This window comes from Anomaloglossus baeobatrachus, chromosome 5 (genome assembly GCF_048569485.1).
Source record: "Anomaloglossus baeobatrachus isolate aAnoBae1 chromosome 5, aAnoBae1.hap1, whole genome shotgun sequence".
Lineage (NCBI taxonomy): Eukaryota > Metazoa > Chordata > Amphibia > Anura > Aromobatidae > Anomaloglossus > Anomaloglossus baeobatrachus.
The window spans coordinates 74,973,156-74,995,167 of record NC_134357.1 but is presented as its reverse complement, the minus strand read 5'-3'; the positions used below and the strand labels follow the sequence as shown (position 1 = coordinate 74,995,167).

At 43.5% G+C, this 22,012-nt stretch overlaps 1 protein-coding gene across 1 annotated transcript in view; it reads left to right on the top strand.

The window, feature by feature from the left end:
• SEMA4G (semaphorin 4G) overlaps positions 1 to 22,012 on the top strand; it is a 351,753-nt gene that overhangs the window by 259,790 nt on the left and 69,951 nt on the right. Inside the window, exons 6-7 of the mRNA XM_075348593.1 lie at positions 10,895 to 10,988; positions 15,904 to 16,014. Coding sequence (XP_075204708.1) covers positions 10,895 to 10,988; positions 15,904 to 16,014 — 205 coding nt within the window. The remainder of the gene's footprint in view (positions 1 to 10,894; positions 10,989 to 15,903; positions 16,015 to 22,012) is intronic.

Genomic DNA, 22,012 nt, shown 5'->3' with positions numbered 1-22,012 from the left:
GTTCTATACCATGCCTCAGTTACTGGGGCAGTTACTGGGAGTCATGCCTCCACAAAACCACAACACAAACGGGTTGTCCTACTAGGAAGAAGTGTCATGTGGGTGATAGAAACTAAATTCACCCTCACTATCTCTTACTTCAAGTACTAGTAACCTCTGTTCACACTATATACACCTTATTTGAACGGTCCGTCCAGAACATCAATAACACTGATTAAGACCAAAGTCAAGGGATTCTGCCAATGTTCCTCCTACCTAGGATCGCGGAGAACACATTCCACCAGATACAGTCAGGGCTCTTACCGTAACTCTGTACTGGCCAAAACCAAAGTCAACCCCCCTATCGTCTCCTCTCTGTGGGAGACGTACCAGGATACAGTCAGGGCTCGTACCATAACTCTGTATCTGGCCCTCAGCCTTATCAACTACTGACTATCAACCGGACATGTCACACACCAGTGTATCTCGCAGTATACACAGCAGTATACATAAACAGTTAACCTTCTCAAAGTACAGCTTCTGAGTTTTTTGGGTTTTTTCTCACATTGGGCGCCACTGTTAATGTTGGCCATAAATTTACTTTGATGCATTCTAGTCATGCATCCCTCTTAAACTGTCTGCAGTCCAAATTATGAGTCACTTGTGGTAGCATGCATACCACTCTCTTTCACACACACCAGAGACGTACTCGGGTATGAATAGAAAGTAAGACTGATTTAATCCGGAAGTGAAAATACATTTAAACGGACTTATTGGCTAGGTGCCAAGAATACGTAACACGTCTCCTATTGGATAAAATAGAACAGCTTATTCTGTGATATACAATATACTGTAATGTGCTTGCTTCCTCATTTATATTAAGCAATGTCAGCATGATTCACTTGTCACAAGACTCTGTCTGTCTGAGTCTTATGCCAAGAGATATATGTGTGGTACAGTTCAAACACCATCTTAAATCCTGTTCTTTATGGATATCTCCATATAACTCTTATATACTCATAATAGTTCATAATCTTGTCCTTAATAATGTAAGAGCTATCTCTACCGACTTCTTCATGCATACGAGCACTCGTTTCAGCCAATCACTCATATTTTCAAAAGAGTAAGTGGTGAAAGCTGTTTTCAGGCACATCTTGCAGTGACGTATCTCATCAAAATAAAAGTTTTGGGCTTTGAAATTTCATCTGCCCAGTCCTTTTATATCTCATCACCATCTGTCAAGAGTATATCAGGAGGTCCCTATATAAATAAAATGCTCTTCTGGTCTCGCTAAAATTGTCATGTTCAGATGACTTTCCTCTAATATGTGTGGAAGTCTTTAAACCTGAAAACAAGATATGTAAGAAGTCACCACAGGCTGGACATCCTAAATAAATTGCCAATTTTTTACTCATGTAAGAACCAAAGATAATTTCCCCTTTGGATATTCATTAGAAGCGGGTCCTACAAATAGATAACAAGTTATTTTAATGTGTTTGAATTAAATATAGATGAAAGGTACAAATTTTCTTTATGAAAACTTCCCCATGCTGATATTTGAGCCCCGGCCACAGGGTTCCCGTCATCTCCACTTCTACAATGTTTTCCAGAGAGCTGTCTTCATTCTCTGTTTTGGTGACCTGAACCTTTTGTTTACAGCTGGTTCAGAGACTGAGAATACAATGACAATGTTCCTCACTAATGTCAGGTGATGACTATATTTGTTTGTGTATTTCTGCTCTTCTATTCCTCACAGTAATAGTGTTCCTTTAAGATTTCTTGTAACTGGAGTCACACATTGGTGAAACCAAATCTTTTTCCATCCTCCCATGACCTCACCATGTGCGTGACATGAGTCGGTACAATGACGATCACAAGGATAAAGGTTTTCTTACAAGACGAGCTGTTAAGGTCATTCACATGTGTAAATGTATTTTGAGATGATCAGAACTAGAGATTTCGGTTAAGTTGAATATTTTTTATTAAAGAATTTTCATACAAACAAAGCAAAATAAAACAGTAACATTATACAGGATACTCAATACATAGCAATATATGTAGACATTAACATATCAAGTGAGTAAACCATCTTACCTAAGGGAAAGGGTGAGGAGGAAAGGAAGGGATGGGATGAAGGATAGAGCACTTTATTGGGGAGGAGAGGAAAAGAGGGAAGGGAGTGGGGAAAAGTAAGAAACAATGGAGAACGTTTATAACAATTCAAGTATATATACATAAAGAAGATAAAATGCTGAATATAAAAAAGTCAATTTCCCGGCATACAACAAGTCTCCGTTTTCAAGGATTGTGAAGGTTAAATCAGACATTAAGCACATGGACCAGAAGCTATAAAGAATTTTGTTTGTAAGAAAGCCAAGGGCTCTATTTTTTATGATATGCAGCAAATTAATTACTATAAATTGCATAACATTGTTCGAGATCGTTATGTAGAGTTAGGGTACTTTCACACTTGCGTTTTTGTCTTTCAGTCGCAATCCGCCGTTTTGGAAAACAGCGGAATCATTTAACGTATTCCGCTGCTTCCCATAGACTTGTATGGACGATGCATTGCGACTGATGGTCCTGCGTTGCATCCGCCGGCCGACGTTGCGTTGCATCCGCTGGGCAGAAAGAACGCAGCATGTAGTGTTTTTCTGCAATTCGCTGAGCGTCAAAAAAACGCAATGGATTCCGTCGGCATCCGTCATTTTTATAATGGAAGCCTATGGTAGCAGAATCCGTCGGAATCTGTCATTTGACGGATTCCTGTGACGGATCCATTTTTACACAACTGCGCATGCTCAGTTGAGTAATTGTTGAAAAAAAAAGCTACAACGGATTCCGTTGTTTTGCAGGATCCGTCGCATCAGGTGTGCCACTATATGCAACGCATCCATTACATCCGTCACACAACTCAATGCGACGGCTGCCGCACAACGCAAGTGTGAAACTAGCCATACTTTGTCAATCAGCTCGGTGATTGTGTGAATCAAAGCCTGTCTCCAGTATGATGCAATGAGATTTTTTAGCATATATGAATTATAATTGGTCTAAAAATTGGGTCGATGTGCTCCATGTCCAAAGATAAAACAGCCATTTGCACATAATAGAGATATATCAGTTAAAGCCCTGACACACATTAGACTAATGTTGGCCAAACCGCCACTGGAATCGTCCGGCAATCTAATGTTTATGGGGGCCACCGACGACTCATCTTTCAGAGGGGAGAAGGATCATGCTGCACCTTGGATTTCTGATGGCCAAAAGACTCTGGCAGTGATTCACTTCTGTAGAACACATTATGTATTTGGGGCCGAACGTTTGATCGGCCGACAGCTATCTATTGAGTATGTAGGGCATTATATTATTGGACTATAGAAGGCTAGTGGCAGACTTTTTCTGGACCTCCGTTGATATTCCCAATGCCAATGCCAGGGTATTAAGATTATTAGATGTTATAGCAATGTCCTGTTTATGTTTTGTTTTGTTTTTTTTTAACTTACTACGTCTTTATTTTCTTAGTCAAAGGACTGTGATCTAATGATCTCATTCATACCATAAATTGCAGAAGTAAATGCAGTCACTAGTTTCTTTGACATTTTAACCAGTTAGGCAATACCCAGCCTTTAACATTTAAACTGAATTTATGCAAGATGTTTGTCTGCACGGACATGACGGTTCTATGGGTTGCAGTGCTGTTAAGACTTAAAGGGAACCTGTTGGGTGCAATGTGTACCCAGAACCACGAGCAGTTCTGGGTACATATTGCTAATCCCTGCCTAACTGTCTCTTTGTATAGTAGCATAGATAAAGAGATCTTTAGAAAAATTATATGTAAAGATCCTTTATTGTATGCTAATGAGCATGGGCACTAGTCCCAAGGCGTTATATCTCCCCGACTAGCCGCCCTCTTAGCATGTTAGCATGCCCACAGGGGTGTACTAACATGCTATTCAATGCATCATCACCAGCGTTTGCTGTGACCGCGCTTCTGAATGCCGGGGATTTCCAGTCATGCACAGTAGACCTTTCTGAAGCCGGACGCGTACACCCGGCTTCATACTGCATATGATCGGAAATGACGGGCATTCAGAAGCGCGGTCTCAGCGAACAAAGGTATGCGCCACACCGCTGGTGACGCTGCATTGAATAACATGTTAGTACACCCCTGTGGATGTGCTAAAATGCTAATAGGGGCGGCAAGTCTTGAGATATAACAGCCTTGGAACTAGCCCCCATGCTCATTAGCATATTAAAGGATCTTTAGAAATTAATTTCCTAAATATCTTTTTATATCTGCTAGTATATACAGGGATGGTTAGGCAGGGATTAGCAATATGCACCAGAACTGTCTTGTCAAACAATGTCACACAAGAGTCGGGTCTCCTGGCACTTGTGTGACGTTGTTATGCCACAAGAGCAAAGCAGCCAATCAGCGACCACTAATGGGTTGCACTGCTCACAATATCCAGTGAGCACCAGGAGACCCGGCGTCACTAACACTGGAAGTATAATGCTACATGGGCATGCTGCGTTTTTGCAGTGTTTTTGTCATGGTTTTTTTGGTGCAATTTTGTTGTCAGAACTTTCCGACATTTGAATTCCCAGCAAAGTCTAGGAGAAGTCAGATTTGCTGTGCGCATGATGCAATTTATTTGTCAGCGCTTTTTTTGACAAAAGTATATGACAAAAGAGAAGTAGCATGTTCATTTTTTCTTGCATTTTTGTCAACATTTGTCACCCATTGAAATCAATGAGAGCATCAAAAACGCAAGGAAAAACGCATGCAATCAAATTGGTGCGTTTGGCATGCGGTTTGCATATGTGTTATCCGTGGTTTTGTCAACAAAAACTCAGCTCACCAACTTAGTTCCAGAATGACAAAATAAATGCTGGAGTGATTTTGGTGTGTCTGTGTCTCTCTCTCCAAGCACTATATACTCACCGATAACCGGTTGTCACACTGCTCCCGCGGCCTCTCATCTTCTTCCAGACCCACTCATTAGCCTCATACATATTGACTCCTTCCCCCCCGTCTGTGACTGGTTGCAGTCAGACGTGCCCCCATGCTGAGTGACTGCTGTCTGTCTGCAACCAATCACAGCCGCTGGTGGGTGTCTCTACAGCGTACACTTCAGTACACTTCAGTAGCAGCCTGACCCTCACAGCAGTGAACCCGTGACGTCACTGCTGCGACACACTGTAGGACCCGTATCTGTGACGTGGGGGGTTCACCCCAGTTCACTCTGATCGCTGCAGCTCTGTCTGCATTCACAGCTGACAGTCATGTTGTATGGCTGCTCGCTGTGACTAGCAGAGCTGAATCACCGTGGATCCTTGTGTGGATTACTTCAGACCTGGATGAGTGATTTTTGGTTAATAAAATGGTGAAAGAGGGAGCTTTTTATTTTATTCCAAATAAAGGATTTTTTTGGCTGTTTGTGGTTATTTACTTTCACTTACAGATTAGTGATGTGGTGTGTCTCATAGACGCCTCACATCACTAAATTAGGGCTTAGTGGCAGCTATGGGCTGCCATTAACCACTTATTACTCCGATTGCCACCGCACCAGGGCAATCGGGAAGAGCTGGGTTCAGAGCCAGATTTGGAGCATCTTCTGGATGTGCCACTTCTGGAGCGGCTGTGGGCTGCTATTATTAGGCTGGAAAGGGACAAATAATGATGGCCCTTCCCACCCTAATAATATCAGCCCGCAGATGTCTGCTGCACCTTGTCTGGTATTACAAAAATGGGGGGACCCCACGTCATATTTTTTTTTTTTTTTTTAATAAAATTAAAAAAAAAAAAAAAAAAAAAAAGCGTGGGATCCCCTCTATTTTTCATAACCAGCCAAGGTGCAGCAGACAGCTGAGCGTTGCAGCCTGCAGCTACTGCTGTTCCTGTGCTGTATATGAAAAAGGGGGAAACCACACGTCATTTTTTTACCCCTACAAAAATTAAAAAAAACAGCTGTCCAAGCTGGCAATTGCTCTATCAAGCTATTCTGTTATTTCTTTTTATGTATTCTGTCTGTTCTTTCTTATTATCTAATCTATCTATCTATCTATCTATCTATCTATCTATCTATCTATCTATGTATCCATCTAGCTATTCTTTCCATTTTTTCTATCTATTATCTATTCCAGCTATCTATCCATTATCCTATCCTATCATATTTTTTTTCTCCTTTAAAAAACGCAATAACAAAAACACACCTACATTACAACCGTTTTTACATTTCCAGGCTCTCTGAAAAGTTGGAGTTTTGGTTGCAGTTTTGGTTGCAGATTGTGTGCAGAAAAAACTGCAGCGTGCACATGTAGCCTAAAGGTTTTTTTAAACACGTGGGACTAACTTTTAAGAAAGTGTATTTCAAGTCACGGACCACCCTTTTAAGAGTCTAGTAGATGGTCCTAATAAGTAATTTTCAGCAATTTCTGTAGTCATACTTCTACTGAGAATCCTGTCCATCAATTGCTGATGCCTCCCTCTGGACTACATAGCCAACAGTCGTCCAGGATCGTAATAAATAAATAAAAAATTATCCTAAATATTTCTACACAAAGTCCTTTATCTATTAGGTCAGATTCTCTTGATCTTTAACATGCTGCCAACATTTCAGCATGGCTGGTCCCTTTTAATGTATATGGCCACTATTAGAAACAACTACAAATAGGAGTATACAAGACCAGACATAGCTTAATTCGCTTTCACATTACGTTTTTACCTATGTTCAGTGGTCCTGTCGGAGCTTCTGTCGAAATTGCCACGGAAACGGGTTTTGGACGCATGCGCTGACAAGGCCATTGACTATAATGAAGCAGATGGAGTCAGTGTGTGCTCTGTCTTGCACCATTTTCGGGCGTATACGCTTTCTGCTGGTGGACACCCAGACATAGCAGACTACATAGGTAAAAACTAGGGATGATCGAATACCTCAAATATTCGGCTTCACGAATATTTGCCGAATAGGTCGCCGCTATTCGACTATTCGCGAATATTCGATGCGCAATGTAAGTATATGGGAAACCCGAATAACAACTATTCGGAACTATTCGGGCTTCCCATAGACTTACATTGCGCATCGAATATTCGCATATCGGCGACCTATTCGTCGGATATTCGCGAAGCCGAATATTTGAGGTATTCGATCATCCCTAGTAAAAACACAATGTAAAGGGGCCCTTATCGATAACCGTAATACTATTTTTGGTAAAGAAATCAGACCCCATTTTGGTGCCTTGGACAACTCCTTTTGCCCAAGTCTTAGGTGTAGGTGAAGGTTGGCCTAAGTTGCTAATTGACATGTAGAATAGGGTTTGGACATAATGCTCATGAAATGAAAGCAGGATGTCATTTTGAGAAGGACCATGTCTGGCCTGGACATGACCTTGGCCAGATCTAGAGCTTTGGGATGTTCAGATGGGATTGCACTTTATCTTTAGTTTCCAGTCGTGTTTCTGTGTTCAAAGTTTGGACAAAGTCATCTCCCTTGCTCTGCTCTCTGTCAGCGGCGTCAAGGCTGTTTAGATGCTCTGTACGGGGTAATGTTCCTGCCAGCATTGCTTAATGTGCCATTTGGTCAAAAAGCTAAATATTTCATCAGCTTAGAAAAAAAAAATGCTAAAATTCCAAAGTGTGCAAATAAGGATTGAGAAATCATTTTGTAGAAACTTGCAGTTAGCGTGATCCAAGAATGCGTTCTGACTTATTAATTTTCTCTTCAAGGAATTCATCACTAGGATTCATTCGTCTTACCTTATTTGAGCTGCAGTGTAATTAGTAATACGTCTTTAGCGGTTATGAAAGTGTCTTCACAATTCAATTTCTTACAGATCACAGCTGCTCATTTGGTATAATGAATTATAATAGGAGGAAAAACAATTAACGAGGACGACCAAAGCACTGTTCCTCTATAAATGGAGCAGATAGAGGGCTTTAAAATGGACATCCGGAGTCGTCCAGAACCTCTTAGTTCTATATGAAAAAAGTAAGAGGTGTTGATGGTCCTGCCGAGATGTGTGCATGATTGGTAGAGTATCGCACATGCACGATACCTGCTGATCACGTACGAAGCACAACAAGTGTATAACATCATCAGCAATGCTCAATTCTGAAACCAAAGGGAGTGATTCTGGATGGCACCTTATAACCCCTTTTATTTAAAGAGGTTCTCTGATGACTGCCACTTATCACCTATCGGACTCTTCCCCACTCAATGAGATATTGCCTAGTGTCTATGGAGACACTAGGCAATATCTCATTGAGTGGGGAAGAGTCCGATTGCTGGGATGCACTCATGGGGAATCTTTATCCAAGATGGGGCACTGTTATCCCCACGGTGCTGTTGAGAGCTTCACTCAACTTTTCCCGGAAGCACCATAGAGAATGAATGGAGCCGCAATCGGGCAATTTACTTGCTGCTCCATCTAACGGGGGAAAAAAGTGCCTCGTTAGTGATACAATTTCCCTGTTTTGCTGTGGGTGGAAGTTCCAGCAGTCGGACCCCACCACTCAATAAGTTATCCCTATCCTATAGATTGATGACTATTTTTTTCGAGAGACTCCTTTAAATTCAATAAATCCAGCATGTAATTTATTTTGCTTAAGATGAGATGATATATATGATGAATGTTATAGGGTATAGTAGCTCCCTGCTTAAATATGTGGGGTCTGATTCCTGGTACCTTCATTGATGTCTTTTATTATAGCGCAGCTCCTAATGTTCTGGTAGGGCTCTACCTGGGATTGCAGCTTGGTGTGATTCTGTCCCAAATAAATGGGTCTTAGCTGCAATAATAGGCACATCTACTGTGACATACAGTGTCTAGTAAACTAAAAAGGGGGTCCTTTAATAATCCAATATGTAGGTATTGGACCCCCATTGATCAGATATTATCCTATTGAGTCTTGGGTAAATATGATGTGTGTTATGTGTAGTCTCTGTATTATACATATGTTGTATGTCCATTTTAAGCTATTACATCTACCTCATTAATGCACTTTGACAATGTCTCGTGTACATATCCCTATTTTAATAAAGAGGAATTGTATACCTTGCAGGACTTCTCACGTCAAATGTTGTATTGCTTATTACAATGTGGATTTTGTAATTTTAATTTTAGACTGAAGTGGTGCTGTAGGGAAACTAAATACATGTTGCCAGATCCCACCACAGGTAATGTTTCCCCGAAAATAAGCCCTAGTAGGATTTTTCGGGCTTTTTAAAATGTAAGCCCTTCTCCAAAAATAAGCCCTATCTGCGGTTTCATAAAGAAGTGTTGAATTAGCTAAAAAAGTTAAAGAATACAGCAGGACTCTTCATCAAAGAAAGCGGGCACCCCCAAAAGAAAGTAGACTCTTCGCCTCCCACCCCAAAAAAAAATTGCACTCACCAGATCCCAAACAGTTACAGTTGGCAAGTGCTGATGGTGGATGGGCTCTCTCTTACAGATCTGCAGGTCCCTCCCCATTACAGCTGCATTGCACTGCAGTTCTCGCAAATAGAATGGTTACCAGAATCACTCTGCTTGCGTGATACTGCTTCTAGTCCTCAGGGTGCCAGCCGCTGTAGAACAAATAATATATATATATATAATGTGAGGTAGCAGCGTTGTTTGGGCAAAAACGTGAGGCAGCAGCGTGTTCACACCAACAGTCTATTTATTGTTGCAGCATAAATAGATCCAATTTCCCACAGTCAAAGTCTCTTCCGGATCACAGCCGGTGCATATAGAGAAATTCTTTGCATCAATAAGTCTTGTTAACTTAGGACCCCGTTAACCGCAGGGATCTGTGTAAGGTTCTCCCAGGCTCACACTCTTGACCTGTGTTCACTCCACACAGAGCCAGCCCAGCTCACACAGCATGTGTTAGCTTCACCAAGCCTGGCTCTCAACTGAGACACACCCTGCTGTGCTCTGCATGATTTAAACGAAAATGCCGGACATGAGGATTGCTACAACACCTGGACTGGGAGGAGGGATCTGTCTCCCTGTTACCCTTTGTGCTATACTCTCAGTAATAGCTATAGCAAACTCAGAGGGTTTCCAGACACATTCTGGGGGACACATAGCGGTCTTCAAATATTACCCCTGTCACTGCCTCACAATATATATATATATATATATATATATATATATATATATATATATATATATAATATATAGCAAGTTTTACAACTTAAATTCTTATTATTTGTTTGTCTAGATAAAGTTTTTTGCAAGCCCAGTTTAGGTATATGGAACAGCGCAGAAATATGCCATTTGTATATACATTAATGCAAATGATGAGTGATGGTGCCATTATTTCTTTAAGATTCCTTAGGTCTTTGCCTCTGTGCTATCTAAATAAAGCCTGCACTTATTAATGTAATTATCACATGAAGTAGTCCACCTTAATATGTTCCCTTTAAATCTTGACCTGCATTCAGTCTCCTGATGGGTGTAGTGTTTGCTGTAGCAATATCTAATTGATGCTTCAATAAGGGCCGCTAGAGCCGAGCTGTAGGTTGGGAATAAGTCGTTAACAATCCAGTGTTGTTGGCACGGCTCAGCATGATCCCACAGCCGTACTGCAGTACCTACATTTCATCAACATTACATCCTCCGCAGCTAGAAGTCTTATTATAAAGAGTCGGGAAACACACTGTTTTGGTGTTGACAGAAAACAAACCCTTTTCCCTGAACCTTTATTATAAAGCACGATCGGAACTTGTACCACTTAGGTTGTTTTCCATGGAGAGAGTCGGGCAGTTTGGCTGTGGGCGCTGGAGCTCATTGATGGGAGCGCACTCTTCTGATCCATTAGCTCAGCCGGTTTTTGGCTCTTGAGTTCAGCGTTCTGCTTTTATCTTGTACAATGAGCCGTCTTGTTTTCAGTCCCTTTATCTTTCTTATTTGCTTGTTTGTTTAGGATGTCCAGAAATTCCTTTTACCTGCTACCTTTGAAGACGGAAAAGAGAAGTGCCCATATGACCCAGTGATAGGTTACACCGGCCTTATAATAGGTAAGATGTGTATGTATTCAGTATTCAAGAGGTGGAAAAACATGGCTTTTTTTTTCTTCTTTGTAAAAACTGATATCTATTAAATTCAGTGAGTGGCATAGTGGGGGTTGCCTGAGCAATGAAAGTATTGTGCCCACTAATCTCGGAAATAATGCCCCCGAGTGCCTTCTTAAAGGGAACCTGTCAGCAGATTTGGGGCCTATAAGCTGCGCCCACCACCACCGGGCTCTTATATACAGCATTCTAACATGCTATATATAAGAGCACAGGCCGCTGTGTAGAATGTAAAAATCACTTTATAATACTTACCTAGACGGTCGCTGCGGTGGAGTTGGGTCATATGGGCGTCTCCGTTCTCCGGTGTCTGTGCCTCCTCTTTCGGTCATCTTCATTCTCCTTCTCAAGCCTGTGTGCATCGTGCGCCCTATGTCATACACACTCGCTGGTCCCGCGCAGACTCACTACAATACTTTGATCTGCCCTTCTCAGGGCAAATCAAAGTGCGCCTGTGCAGGACCTCAATGCCGGCGAGTGTGAATGACGTAGGATGCATCATGCACCTAGGCTTCAGAAGAAGGTTGACAAAGATGGCCGAAAGAGGAGGCGCCGATACCGGAGAACGGAGACGCCCATATCACCCAACTCCACCCCACCGACCGTTTAGGTAAGTATTATAAAGTGTTTTTTACGTTCTACACAGCGGCCTGGGCTCTTATATATAGCATGTTAGAATGCTGGATATAAGAGCCTGGTGGTGGTGGCAGCAGCTTATAGGCCCCAAATCTGGTTCCCTTTTAAAATCATTAATTCTCCTTAAAACAAATAATGCCCTCTTTATGCCATCTTAACACAAATAATGGTCTTGGTGCCCCCCTAAACAGTATTCATACCCCCCAGGGTTCCCACTACAATAGTAATAATGCCACCTTTGTGCTCTATTCCCCCTGTAAAAAAAATAACATTGATTCTCGCCTATTCCAAAGGACCAAGTCCTTATATCCCTTGCACACAGAATGGGCAGGCACAAATGGTGCAATGCATTGATGTTCTTGTGTCACCCGCACAGGGATGCTGACGTCTTGTACCATTCAAATTGGTGCTCACCCGGAGATCTGTGCACCCTGTCTAAAGTGTGCGGCATGTGCACTGCCCTAGGTCTTCGGCACTAGTGGTTTGTAACGTCTACTTTTTTTTTTCTTTATTATTTTGCGTCCGTAAGAATTTTGCACCCAAACTAGCTGCCCCTCTAGTGCCCCCAAACTGTGCTACTGAATGAACTCTGTCAAACATCACAGGTCAGGTCAGTCTTATTCACTGTAATAATATCTTAAACCATTGATTGTAATGAACCAAAGAATATCTAAAATTGTTCTCCTGCCATTTCTTTGAGACATAACTTGAACCTCCTTATTGTTTTGCTCTTCTTTTGTGAAGAGCATTTTGGGATCCCACAAGTTCCAGTAAATATGCTACCTCTACCCCTGCAGTTCATCCTCCTCCACTACATATATAGGAAAAGCTATTGATCATTGATTAATAGGTTCTCCACTTCAGCTTTATACAGTTGAAACCAGAAGTTTACATACACTATCTAAAAAGACACATCTGCATGTTTTTCTCACTATCTGACATGAAATCAGGTTAAATCTTTCCCGTTTTCGGTCAATTAGAATTACCAAAATTATTTATATTTGCCAAATGCCAGAATAATGAGAGCGAGAATGTTTTAAGTAATTTTTATTACTTTCTGCAAAGTCAAAAGTTTCCATACACTAAAGGCCACTTTACACACAGAGATAAATCTTTGGCAGATCTGTGGTTGCAGTGAAATTGTGGACAATCAGTGCCAGGTTTGTGTCTGTGTACAAATGGAACAATATGTCCATGATTTCACTGCAACCACAGATCTGCCAAAGATTTATCTCTGTGTGTAAAGTGGCCTTAAGAGTACGATGCCTTTAAACAGTATGGGACAGCCTATTTGATGATATAATGCCTTTGGAAGCTTCTGATAGGTTTATTGGTAACATCTGAGTTAATTAGAGACACACCTGTGGATGTATTTTAATGCACACCTGAAACACACTGCTTCTTTGTGTAGCATCATGGGAAAATCAAAATAAATGAGCCAAGGTCTCAGGAAGCAAATTGTGGACTTGCACAAGTCTGGTTCATCATTGGATGTTATTTTCAGATACCTGAAGGTGCCTCGTTCATCTGTACAAACAATAATACACAAGTAGAAACAAGATGGGAATGTCCAGCCATCATACCGCTCATGAAGGTGATTGGTTATGTGTACTAGAGATGAACGTGCTTTGGTCAGACATGTGCGTATCGACCCAAGAACAAAAGCAAAAGACCTTGTGAAGATGCTGGTGGAAGCTGGTAAGATTGTGTCATTATCCACACTGAAACGAGTACTGTAAGAACGCGGACTGAAAGGCCACTCTGCCAGGAAGAAGCCATTACTCCAAAAGAAACATAAAAAAGACAGACTAATATTTGCAAATGCACACCGGAACAAAGACATTAATTTTTGGAAACATGTCCTGTGGTGTAACAAAACTAAAATTTAACATTTGAAAGGAAAAGGGAGAAGCTTTGAAGCCCAAGAACACCATCCCAACTGTGAAAAACGGGGGTGTCAGCATCATATTGTGGGGTTATTTTGCTGCAGGAGGGACTGGTCCACTTTGCAAAATAGATGGCATCATGAGGAAAGAAGATTAGGAGGCAATACTGAAGCAACAGCTCAAGACATTAGCCAGTGTAACGTTGCTTACCGCAATTTGGGGGTTTCACTCGCCTGCAGCGGTACTAGGTAGCTTAGGCAACACAAGTATCACCGTCTCTTATAAAACCCAGCAGTTTATTTAACAGACTCAACATAAACTGCTAAACAAAATTTAACAAAGCCTCTCCCGGCTTAAAGGAAAATATAACACATCCACATACCGTGGGCTTCTAGTCCAATTAAATGTCCATAGTGGAGTCTCCACATTCTGGCTCCTGCCAGCATACACCACTCACTGTGGTTCCTTCCTGCAGCCTCCAGCCCTCTCCAGCTAGGCTGCAGTCCTTTCCCCTGTCCTCACCTGGCCTGATTTCCAGAAATCTCTCTCCAGTTTTCACACAGACTGAGACCTCCAGCACACAATTTCCATGTGCAGCACACTCAGACTTCTCGCAAGAGGTTCCCACTGATCCCCAGTCAACTGTAGTGAACCCCCTCTCGTGGCGTTTCCTTCAGAGAGTCTTCAATACCTCTGTTGGCAGATGAGCAGGCTCTCCACACTGGCTGCTTCTCAGACACTCTCTACCTCTAAAACTAACAGTCTTTTAAACCCAACCGGACACACCACAGGTGGAGGTATGTGATTCTCCAGTCCTGTCCATCACATCGGCCATAGTTTAAAGGGAACCTAACCCTTAATTACAACCCAAGTCCTGTGGAACTACAAGTCCCACAGTCACACCTTCAGTTCAATAGGGTAGGGGATCCTTCTTCACTGTGACACATAGCAACCATTCACAACATTGGTGGTCGCTACCTCACACCAGGAACGTAAAGCTTGGGTGGAAGTGGGTCTTCCAGATGAACAATGACCCGAAACATACTGCCAAACTGGTTACAAAGTGGCTTAAGGATAACAAAGTCAATGTTTTGGAGTGGCCATCATAAAATCCTGATCTCAATCCTATTGAAAATTTATGGGCAAAGCTTAAAAGGTCTGTGCGAGCAAGGCGACCTACAAATATGGCTCAATTACGCCAGTTCTGGCAGGAGGAATGGGCCCAAATTCCTACCAACTATTGTGAGAAGTTTATGGAAGGATATCCAAAATGTTTGATCCAAGTCATACAGTTTAAGGGCAATGGTCCAAATACTAATGAAATGTATGTAAACTTTTGACTTTACAGAAATTAATAGAAATGTCTTGAAACATTTTCTCTCATATTTTTCTGGCATTTGGTAAATATATCGTAAATAATTTTGGATCCTAATTGACCTAAAACGTGAAAGGTTTATTCTGATTTCATGTCAGATAGTGAGAAACACATGCATGGGTGTCTTTTTAGATTGTGTATGTAAACTTCTGGTTTAAAGTGTAATTTTGGTCCATTTTAGGTAAACTACCTGAATGATTGATTATAAAGGCCACTTGAAAATGATCAGACCCTCTTGTAGAGGCCGTGGCTCAATATTGAAGCAGGAATGTAGAACTTTATAACTGGCCCAAAATGGCTTTAATTAGTTAGGGATTTATGGACGTCAACTTGCATGGAAATGGTAAAGACGACTGCAGTTCTAGTCATTCAGTTTTTTAGCTGTCCTATCTTGGCAATTTATGGCATAGTCACAGGATACACCAGAAATGCATGATGGATGTGGGACCGCACCACTGTGACCCACATCTATGTCTGGAATTGGGCTTTGTCATACACACACTACTAGTGGAGATGAGTGGACAGACCGTACATGTTGCCACCTCTTAGTTACCGGATGACGCACGTCTGGAGCCCTGTTCTCGAGATCCAGTGGCAGGGCCCTCATATATGTTACACAATGGAACAACCTAGTAGGGCTATGTTCCCATTGGGACCTTTTTGCTGAGGAAACCATGCTGGATTCGCCAGTCGTATTTATTTACAGAAAACCTGCAGCGTATGGATGAGATTTCGGGAGGGGATGTGCTGCTAAGATGATCTCAACAAACAGAACGATCATATCCCCAATTATCCTGTGCGCCTAGAATGATTGTTGTCCTGTTAATGTCCTAGTAGTCGGTTGGCGGTCGTTTAATGGTCAGGATTGACCAGTGTAAATGGGCTCTAAAGCTCCATAATGATGTTTGTATCCATTTCATGTAGTAATCCAAGTTGAAAATGGTGATTGTTTTCTTGCTTCCAGATGGAGGTCTGTACACCGCTTCTCGCTATCTCTTCCACAGTTCGCCAGATATAAGAAAAATTATTGGTCCACATTCTATAAAAACTGAGGGGTCTCAGCACTGGCTGATGGGTAAGTAAGATATGTTAAGTTCTTTCATACCCCAAAAATGTGAGTATTATTTGCAGCATTGAAGACTATTGTGTGCTTTACACACTGCGACGTCGCTAACGATATATTGTCGGGGTTACGTCGTTAGTGACGCACATCTGGTGCCGTTAGCGACATCGCAGCGTGTGACACCAAAGAGCGACGATCAACGATCGCAAAAGCGTCAAAAATCGTTGACCGTTGACACGTCGCTCCTTTACATAATATCGTTGGTGGTGCATGCCGCTGGTTGTTCGTCGTTCTTGCAGCACCACACATCGCTATGTGTGACACCCCAGGAACGACAGACATCTCCTTACCTGCGTCCACTGGCAATGAGGAAGGAAGGAGGTGGGCGGCATGTTCCAGCTGCTCATCTCCACCCCTCCTATGCTATTGGGCGGCTGCTTAGTGACGTCGCTATGACGCCGAACGCACCTCCCCCTTGAATGAGGGACTGTTCGGCGGTCACAGCGACGTCGCTGAAAAGGTATGTGCGTGTGACGCTGCCGTAGCGATAATGTTCACTACGGCAGCAGTCACCAAATGTCACACGAACGACGGGGGCAGGTGATATCGCGCACGACATCGCTAGCACCCTTTAATGTATTTAAAAGGTATGGCCAGAAAAGTGAGCCAGTATTGCTTCTAGTGATGGGCAGTCTGGCTCTTTTTGCTGATCCGGTTCCCATGGCTCCGTTCACCAAAAAGAACTGACTCTTTCGCGTTGTTCATGGATCCCTATGTGAACACATATTTAAGATTATATTGACGCCACTGAAACCCCGCCCATTTACAAACAGCCAATTAAATTGTTGTGTGGGCGGGGTTTAGTATAGGTAAGCGTGGTATTGTTCACTGCACATCGGACATTTATGCCCAGTGATATCCATTTAGAGAATTGAGTGGCTCTCACTGGGGTGCCGTCTCCTGTCAGTCACAGAAGGGTGCCGGATGTTTGTGTCGGATCGGTTGCGACCGACACGTCACTAATTGCTTCCCATGCAAGTAGAAGTCTGCTTCCCGACCTATATATAAACTCTCCCTTCGTGGAACAATATACAGGCCTCCTCTGTTGTGTGAACCATCTATTTATGTTTTTACTGTTCTTTACATGTTTATATCTTTTCTATGAGGTTTTGGTCCTCTCAGACTTGGCCTTTGCCACCACAATGTTTGATCTTTTCAACTTCTAGCCTTGTCGAAGACCACAAATACCTGAACCTTCGTTCATACCTAGAATTGTCTCTATGGTCTTTGGAAATGCTGTTTGTCCTCTGTTTCAACCTTAAAGTTTGTGTTCGAGTGACATTTTGGGGAAGAGCTGTAAATAATAGATGGCAGAACATATGAAAACGCTTGTGCTCATTCTCTGACGTTCTCGGTTATGACATTAGGTAAACATGAGATTCTGGGTCAGTGTGATATTTGACAAGATGGCAGGCAAATTGTAATTGGCCTTTGCAGAGCTCTCTTGATTCCAAACTCTCATTCCTTTATCGTCTGTGACAAGGATGTCGCCTCTGGACGGGAATATTTCATTGTCACTATTAGAATCTTGCCTGAACTGTAATTTCTGGACTATTTCTAGATAAATTTCATTTATTTGTGGAAGAAACATAACCTGTACTCAGGAACATGTAGGTTATGGTCCTGTCAGCCTTCTCATTGAGTTCTGTAATTGTATAATCCCGTCTTGTGGTTGATTACGGTCCATGGCTGCTCCGAACAAAAGGTTGGGGTGATTGAATTCCAACCTCCCGATCTTTACGTCCTTGATTCGACATGAGCAGACCTATTGAAGTTCGGGTTCGGTGGGTTCAGCTGGACTTTGCATAAAGTTCTGGTCTGAACCCGAACTTGACTTGATGCAGCCAGCCATAAACAGATCCTTTTGAAGGAGGATGAATGGGCTTTTTCATTTTCTTTTGGTACACACTCCATCCAATCACGCTGTTGTTACCCCCAGTGTTATCCGTTCAAACACTGCAAGTGGCTTGACCTGGGCTGAGCACCGAGCGTACCCGAGCACGGTGATGCTCAACCAAGTGGTCAGCAGATATAAAGCACCCGAACTCTGAACCAAAACACTGATTTTTTTTTTTTCTTCAAAAATCCTGTGTTTGGTACGAACACAGAACTCTACTTTTCGAGTCCACTTATCTCTATCCCTGATAAAACTTGAAGGGGAAATAGTCAGGAGATCCACATACATATTAGATGGTCAGGAAACATCTACGGATTTAGCCGACTTTGGCATAGCGGGACTTAAAGGTTTGTTGGCATGCAACCTACGTCAGAGAAATTCATATCGTGCAGAAGTACTGTGGATTTAAAGCAGATGCCACACTTTGTCTTGCAAAAGGTGAAAGTTGTAGTTATAATCAACACCATAAATTGACATTATTTTTGTTTACTATTTTGCTTGCGCCAGTAATCTCCACAGCATTTTACAGACATCATCATTGTCCCCATTAGGGGCTCACAATCTAGATTCCCTATTAGTATATCTTTGAAGTGTGGGTTGGAAACCTGAAACTCCTTGTAGGTGTTGTCCTTAGTGGGATTTAGATCTATGACACCATGATGATCAATTTCCGTAGAGGACATTCTCCATGTTTTGGATATTAAATTTCCTAAAATCTTATCCACAATGGTGCTATGGGAATACACAGTGGATCTAGACAAATAATCAGATGGGTAAATGATCTAGGTGGACATACCCAATGGAACTGTCTCCATAAAGACATTGATGGTCTAGAATCTAGATGGTCTATCATTAGGATCAGTATTGGTTTGGCGGAGCCTAATCTTTTGGACCCTAGAGAACAACAAAGTGGCATTGGTGCTAGGAAAGTATAATACTATGTCTCTTGTGAGCTCTGATGGTTTTATTTTTTGTCCAGCTCTTATGACTATGATCAAGCAATAATGTGGCTTCCAAAAAAAGCAGAGTTCTGCCAACAGGAGAAGTTGGATGACCTTTTCTAAAGGGGGCTTTACACGCTACGATATCGTTAATGTTTTGGTCGCCGGGGTCAAGTTGTTAGTGACGCACATCCGGCGTCATTAACGATGTCGCAGCGTGTAATACTTACCAGCGACCTTAGGCGACCTCAAAAATGGTGAAAATCGTTCACCATGGAGAGGTCGTCCCAAAGTCAAAAATCGGTAAGGGTTGTTTAGCGTTGTGGTTCATCGCTCATGCGGCAGCACACATCGCTATGTGTGACACCGCATGAGCGAGGAACGTCTCCTTACCTGCCGCCGGCCCCAATGCGGAAGGAAGGAGGTGGGCGGGATGTTACGTCCTGCTCATCTCCGCCCCTCTGCTTTGATTGGCCGGCCGCTTAGTGACATTGCGGTGACGTCGCTGTGATGCCAAACGTCCCTCCCCCTTGAAGGAGGGATTGTTCGGCAGTCACAGCGACGCCGCCGACCAGGTAAGTATGTGTGACGCTGCATAGCGATAATGTTCGCTACGGCAGTGATCACAAACAATCACATGCGCGACGGGGGCGGGTACTTACACGGTAGCTATCGCTAGAAATTGCTAGCGATATCGCTACCGTGTAAAGCCCCCTTTAGTCTGCTGCTCTATGCTATTGACTATTAGATGACATTTCACTAGGACGCCCATCATATCTTATCTTTATACCATCAATGCCTCTACTTAGAAAATGGGGAGGAAAAGCGAAGCTGTGTTTTTAATGTGTGACTGCAGGCAGCCCAGATTTTGTCATTTATATTTATGGCAAGCATTTGGCTCTGTGCATAAGAAGTTGGTCTCCCACTGCTATGGATGTATTAAAGTAATGCATCAGCCATGTTTTTAGACCTACTTAGTTGATAAAAATCAGCTTCTTTTCTAGGATGTTTACTTGTGAAGGTGGCCCGGGGAGGTAGTCACGCGCGAGGGCTTAGTCTTTCAATGGCCTGCTCCACGGCCACCTCCACAGAGCAAGGAAGGGATTGGTCATGGTGATCCTGGCTCGATGTGTGGTCTTTGTGTGTGCCAGCCATACCTGTGATTAGGACATGGTGCAGACCGGGATTCTTCCGCTGGGAAGTCATTGACACAGACTCGAGGTTCTTTTTTTTTATCAGTCTTTTACTATGTTTCACACAGTACTACTAACCCAACACATCTACACTGCGGGCACAATACTTGAATACATTCTGTACAGCATAATCTGCTGTAAGGCAAACTTTCACATTAGACTGCTCCATCACTCCTAGTACTACTGATGCTTTGTCCATCCTCCTCCTCATGGTCTGATACCACAGCCCCACACAATAGTCATTTAGTTCTCACTGGCCAGGGTCTTGTCCCACTCACAGGGACCCGTTATTGAACGGTTTTGACTACCTTCGAACTTGCCTTGTCTACTGTGGTTTTGGTGCCGACTTGTTAGTCCAGGTCTCCACTTGAGGACTAGTCCGCTGAAGTCAGTTTTATGACCGGAAAACCTCTGTGGAGTTCGAGCCTGGTACGACCTTGGAATTGAGATGATCTTCTACCCACCCCGATTGGAGCCCTTCCTGAGTGCACTGTTCCCAGTTTGACCTCAAGGGTTAGGTTATATATACCACAGACACCCACTTTGTTCAGCCTAAGGTATATGTTGGGCTTTCACACTTCTACTCGCTATACTACCCGCTAGTACAGCTTTCCACACTCTAACCACTACTGACTCGGACGGAGTCAGGCTGTATCCTGCAGCTGGTTCCTCCTTCTATGGGTGACACACAGAGATTAACTCTTCCCTGCCTATTGTTGACACATGGAAGCAGTACTTAAAACCACTAGATGGCCACACTTTCACTTTATGCATAATAATAATAATAATATGTATTCATTTATATAGCGCCATTAATTCCACAGTGCTTTATATACATCAGTAATGCTGTCCCCATTGGGGCTCACAATTGAAATTCCCTATCAGTATGTCTTTGGAGTGTGGGAGAAAACCAGAGAACCTGGAGGAAACCCACACAAAGACAGGGAGAACATACAAACTCTGCATATGTTGTTCTTGGTGGGATCCGAACCGAGGACCCCAGCGCTGCAAGACTGCAGTGCTAATGTGGCACCCTGGACAAGCCAGGACGTCACAGGTACTGCAACAACACACCCCACACCCCGGTTAGGCACATCAGCCGCACACACAAATCCTTGTTGCCTCCCTCCAGGGGCTGATGTCCACACCAGGTGGGGGGGAGCCAGGTGGTTGGCCCCACCCACTGAGGAGTTCACAGTCCTGGAGGCAGGAAAGGAAGTCAGTGAAGTGAGGGAAGGGAAAGAGTGAGGAGTGAAGGAGTAGTAGAGGAGCAGTCTGACCGTGTCCGGGTACGTGGCCCGGGTACATACAGCAAGGTTGGCAGACGGTGGTGGCCGTCTGCAGGAGGGGCCGATCGACGCGGAACCGTAGGACCGGGGACGGGCGGTGGCCCGCCGGTACCGAACCAGGGAGCGAAGAGAAGCCAGCACCATCCGGCAGGGCCTACGGACCCCGACCAGGCTTGGAGTCGCCATAAAACCAGTCAAATCCGTTAGCGATGGGAACCTCCGGGGTTTCCCAGCAGCAAAGACCCGATTGAAGGCAACCGCTCAACCGTGAAGGGAAATAGTCACCGCCAAGGCTACAATTCCCAGGGCCAGAGCCTGCGGGCAAAAGGGGCTCCCTCGGCATCTATCCACGCTGGGGAGCGGGTTACCGGTGGGAAGCCATCGGGGCCGAAAACACACTATAGGTGCAGGGAAAGGCAGTCACCGCCAACCTACCGGGAGTGACCACCGCAGCCGGCTGCGGGACCCGTCCATCCAGCCGTTTGTTTTACCAGAGACTCCGTATAAGTTATTGGCTGAGTGAGTACCACCATGCCGTCTGGCACCGCGCTGCCCCCGCGACCCTGCACCTCACCAAACCCTGCCATCCACTCTCCAGTTACCCTCACCGGGCCCCGGGACCACCAAAAC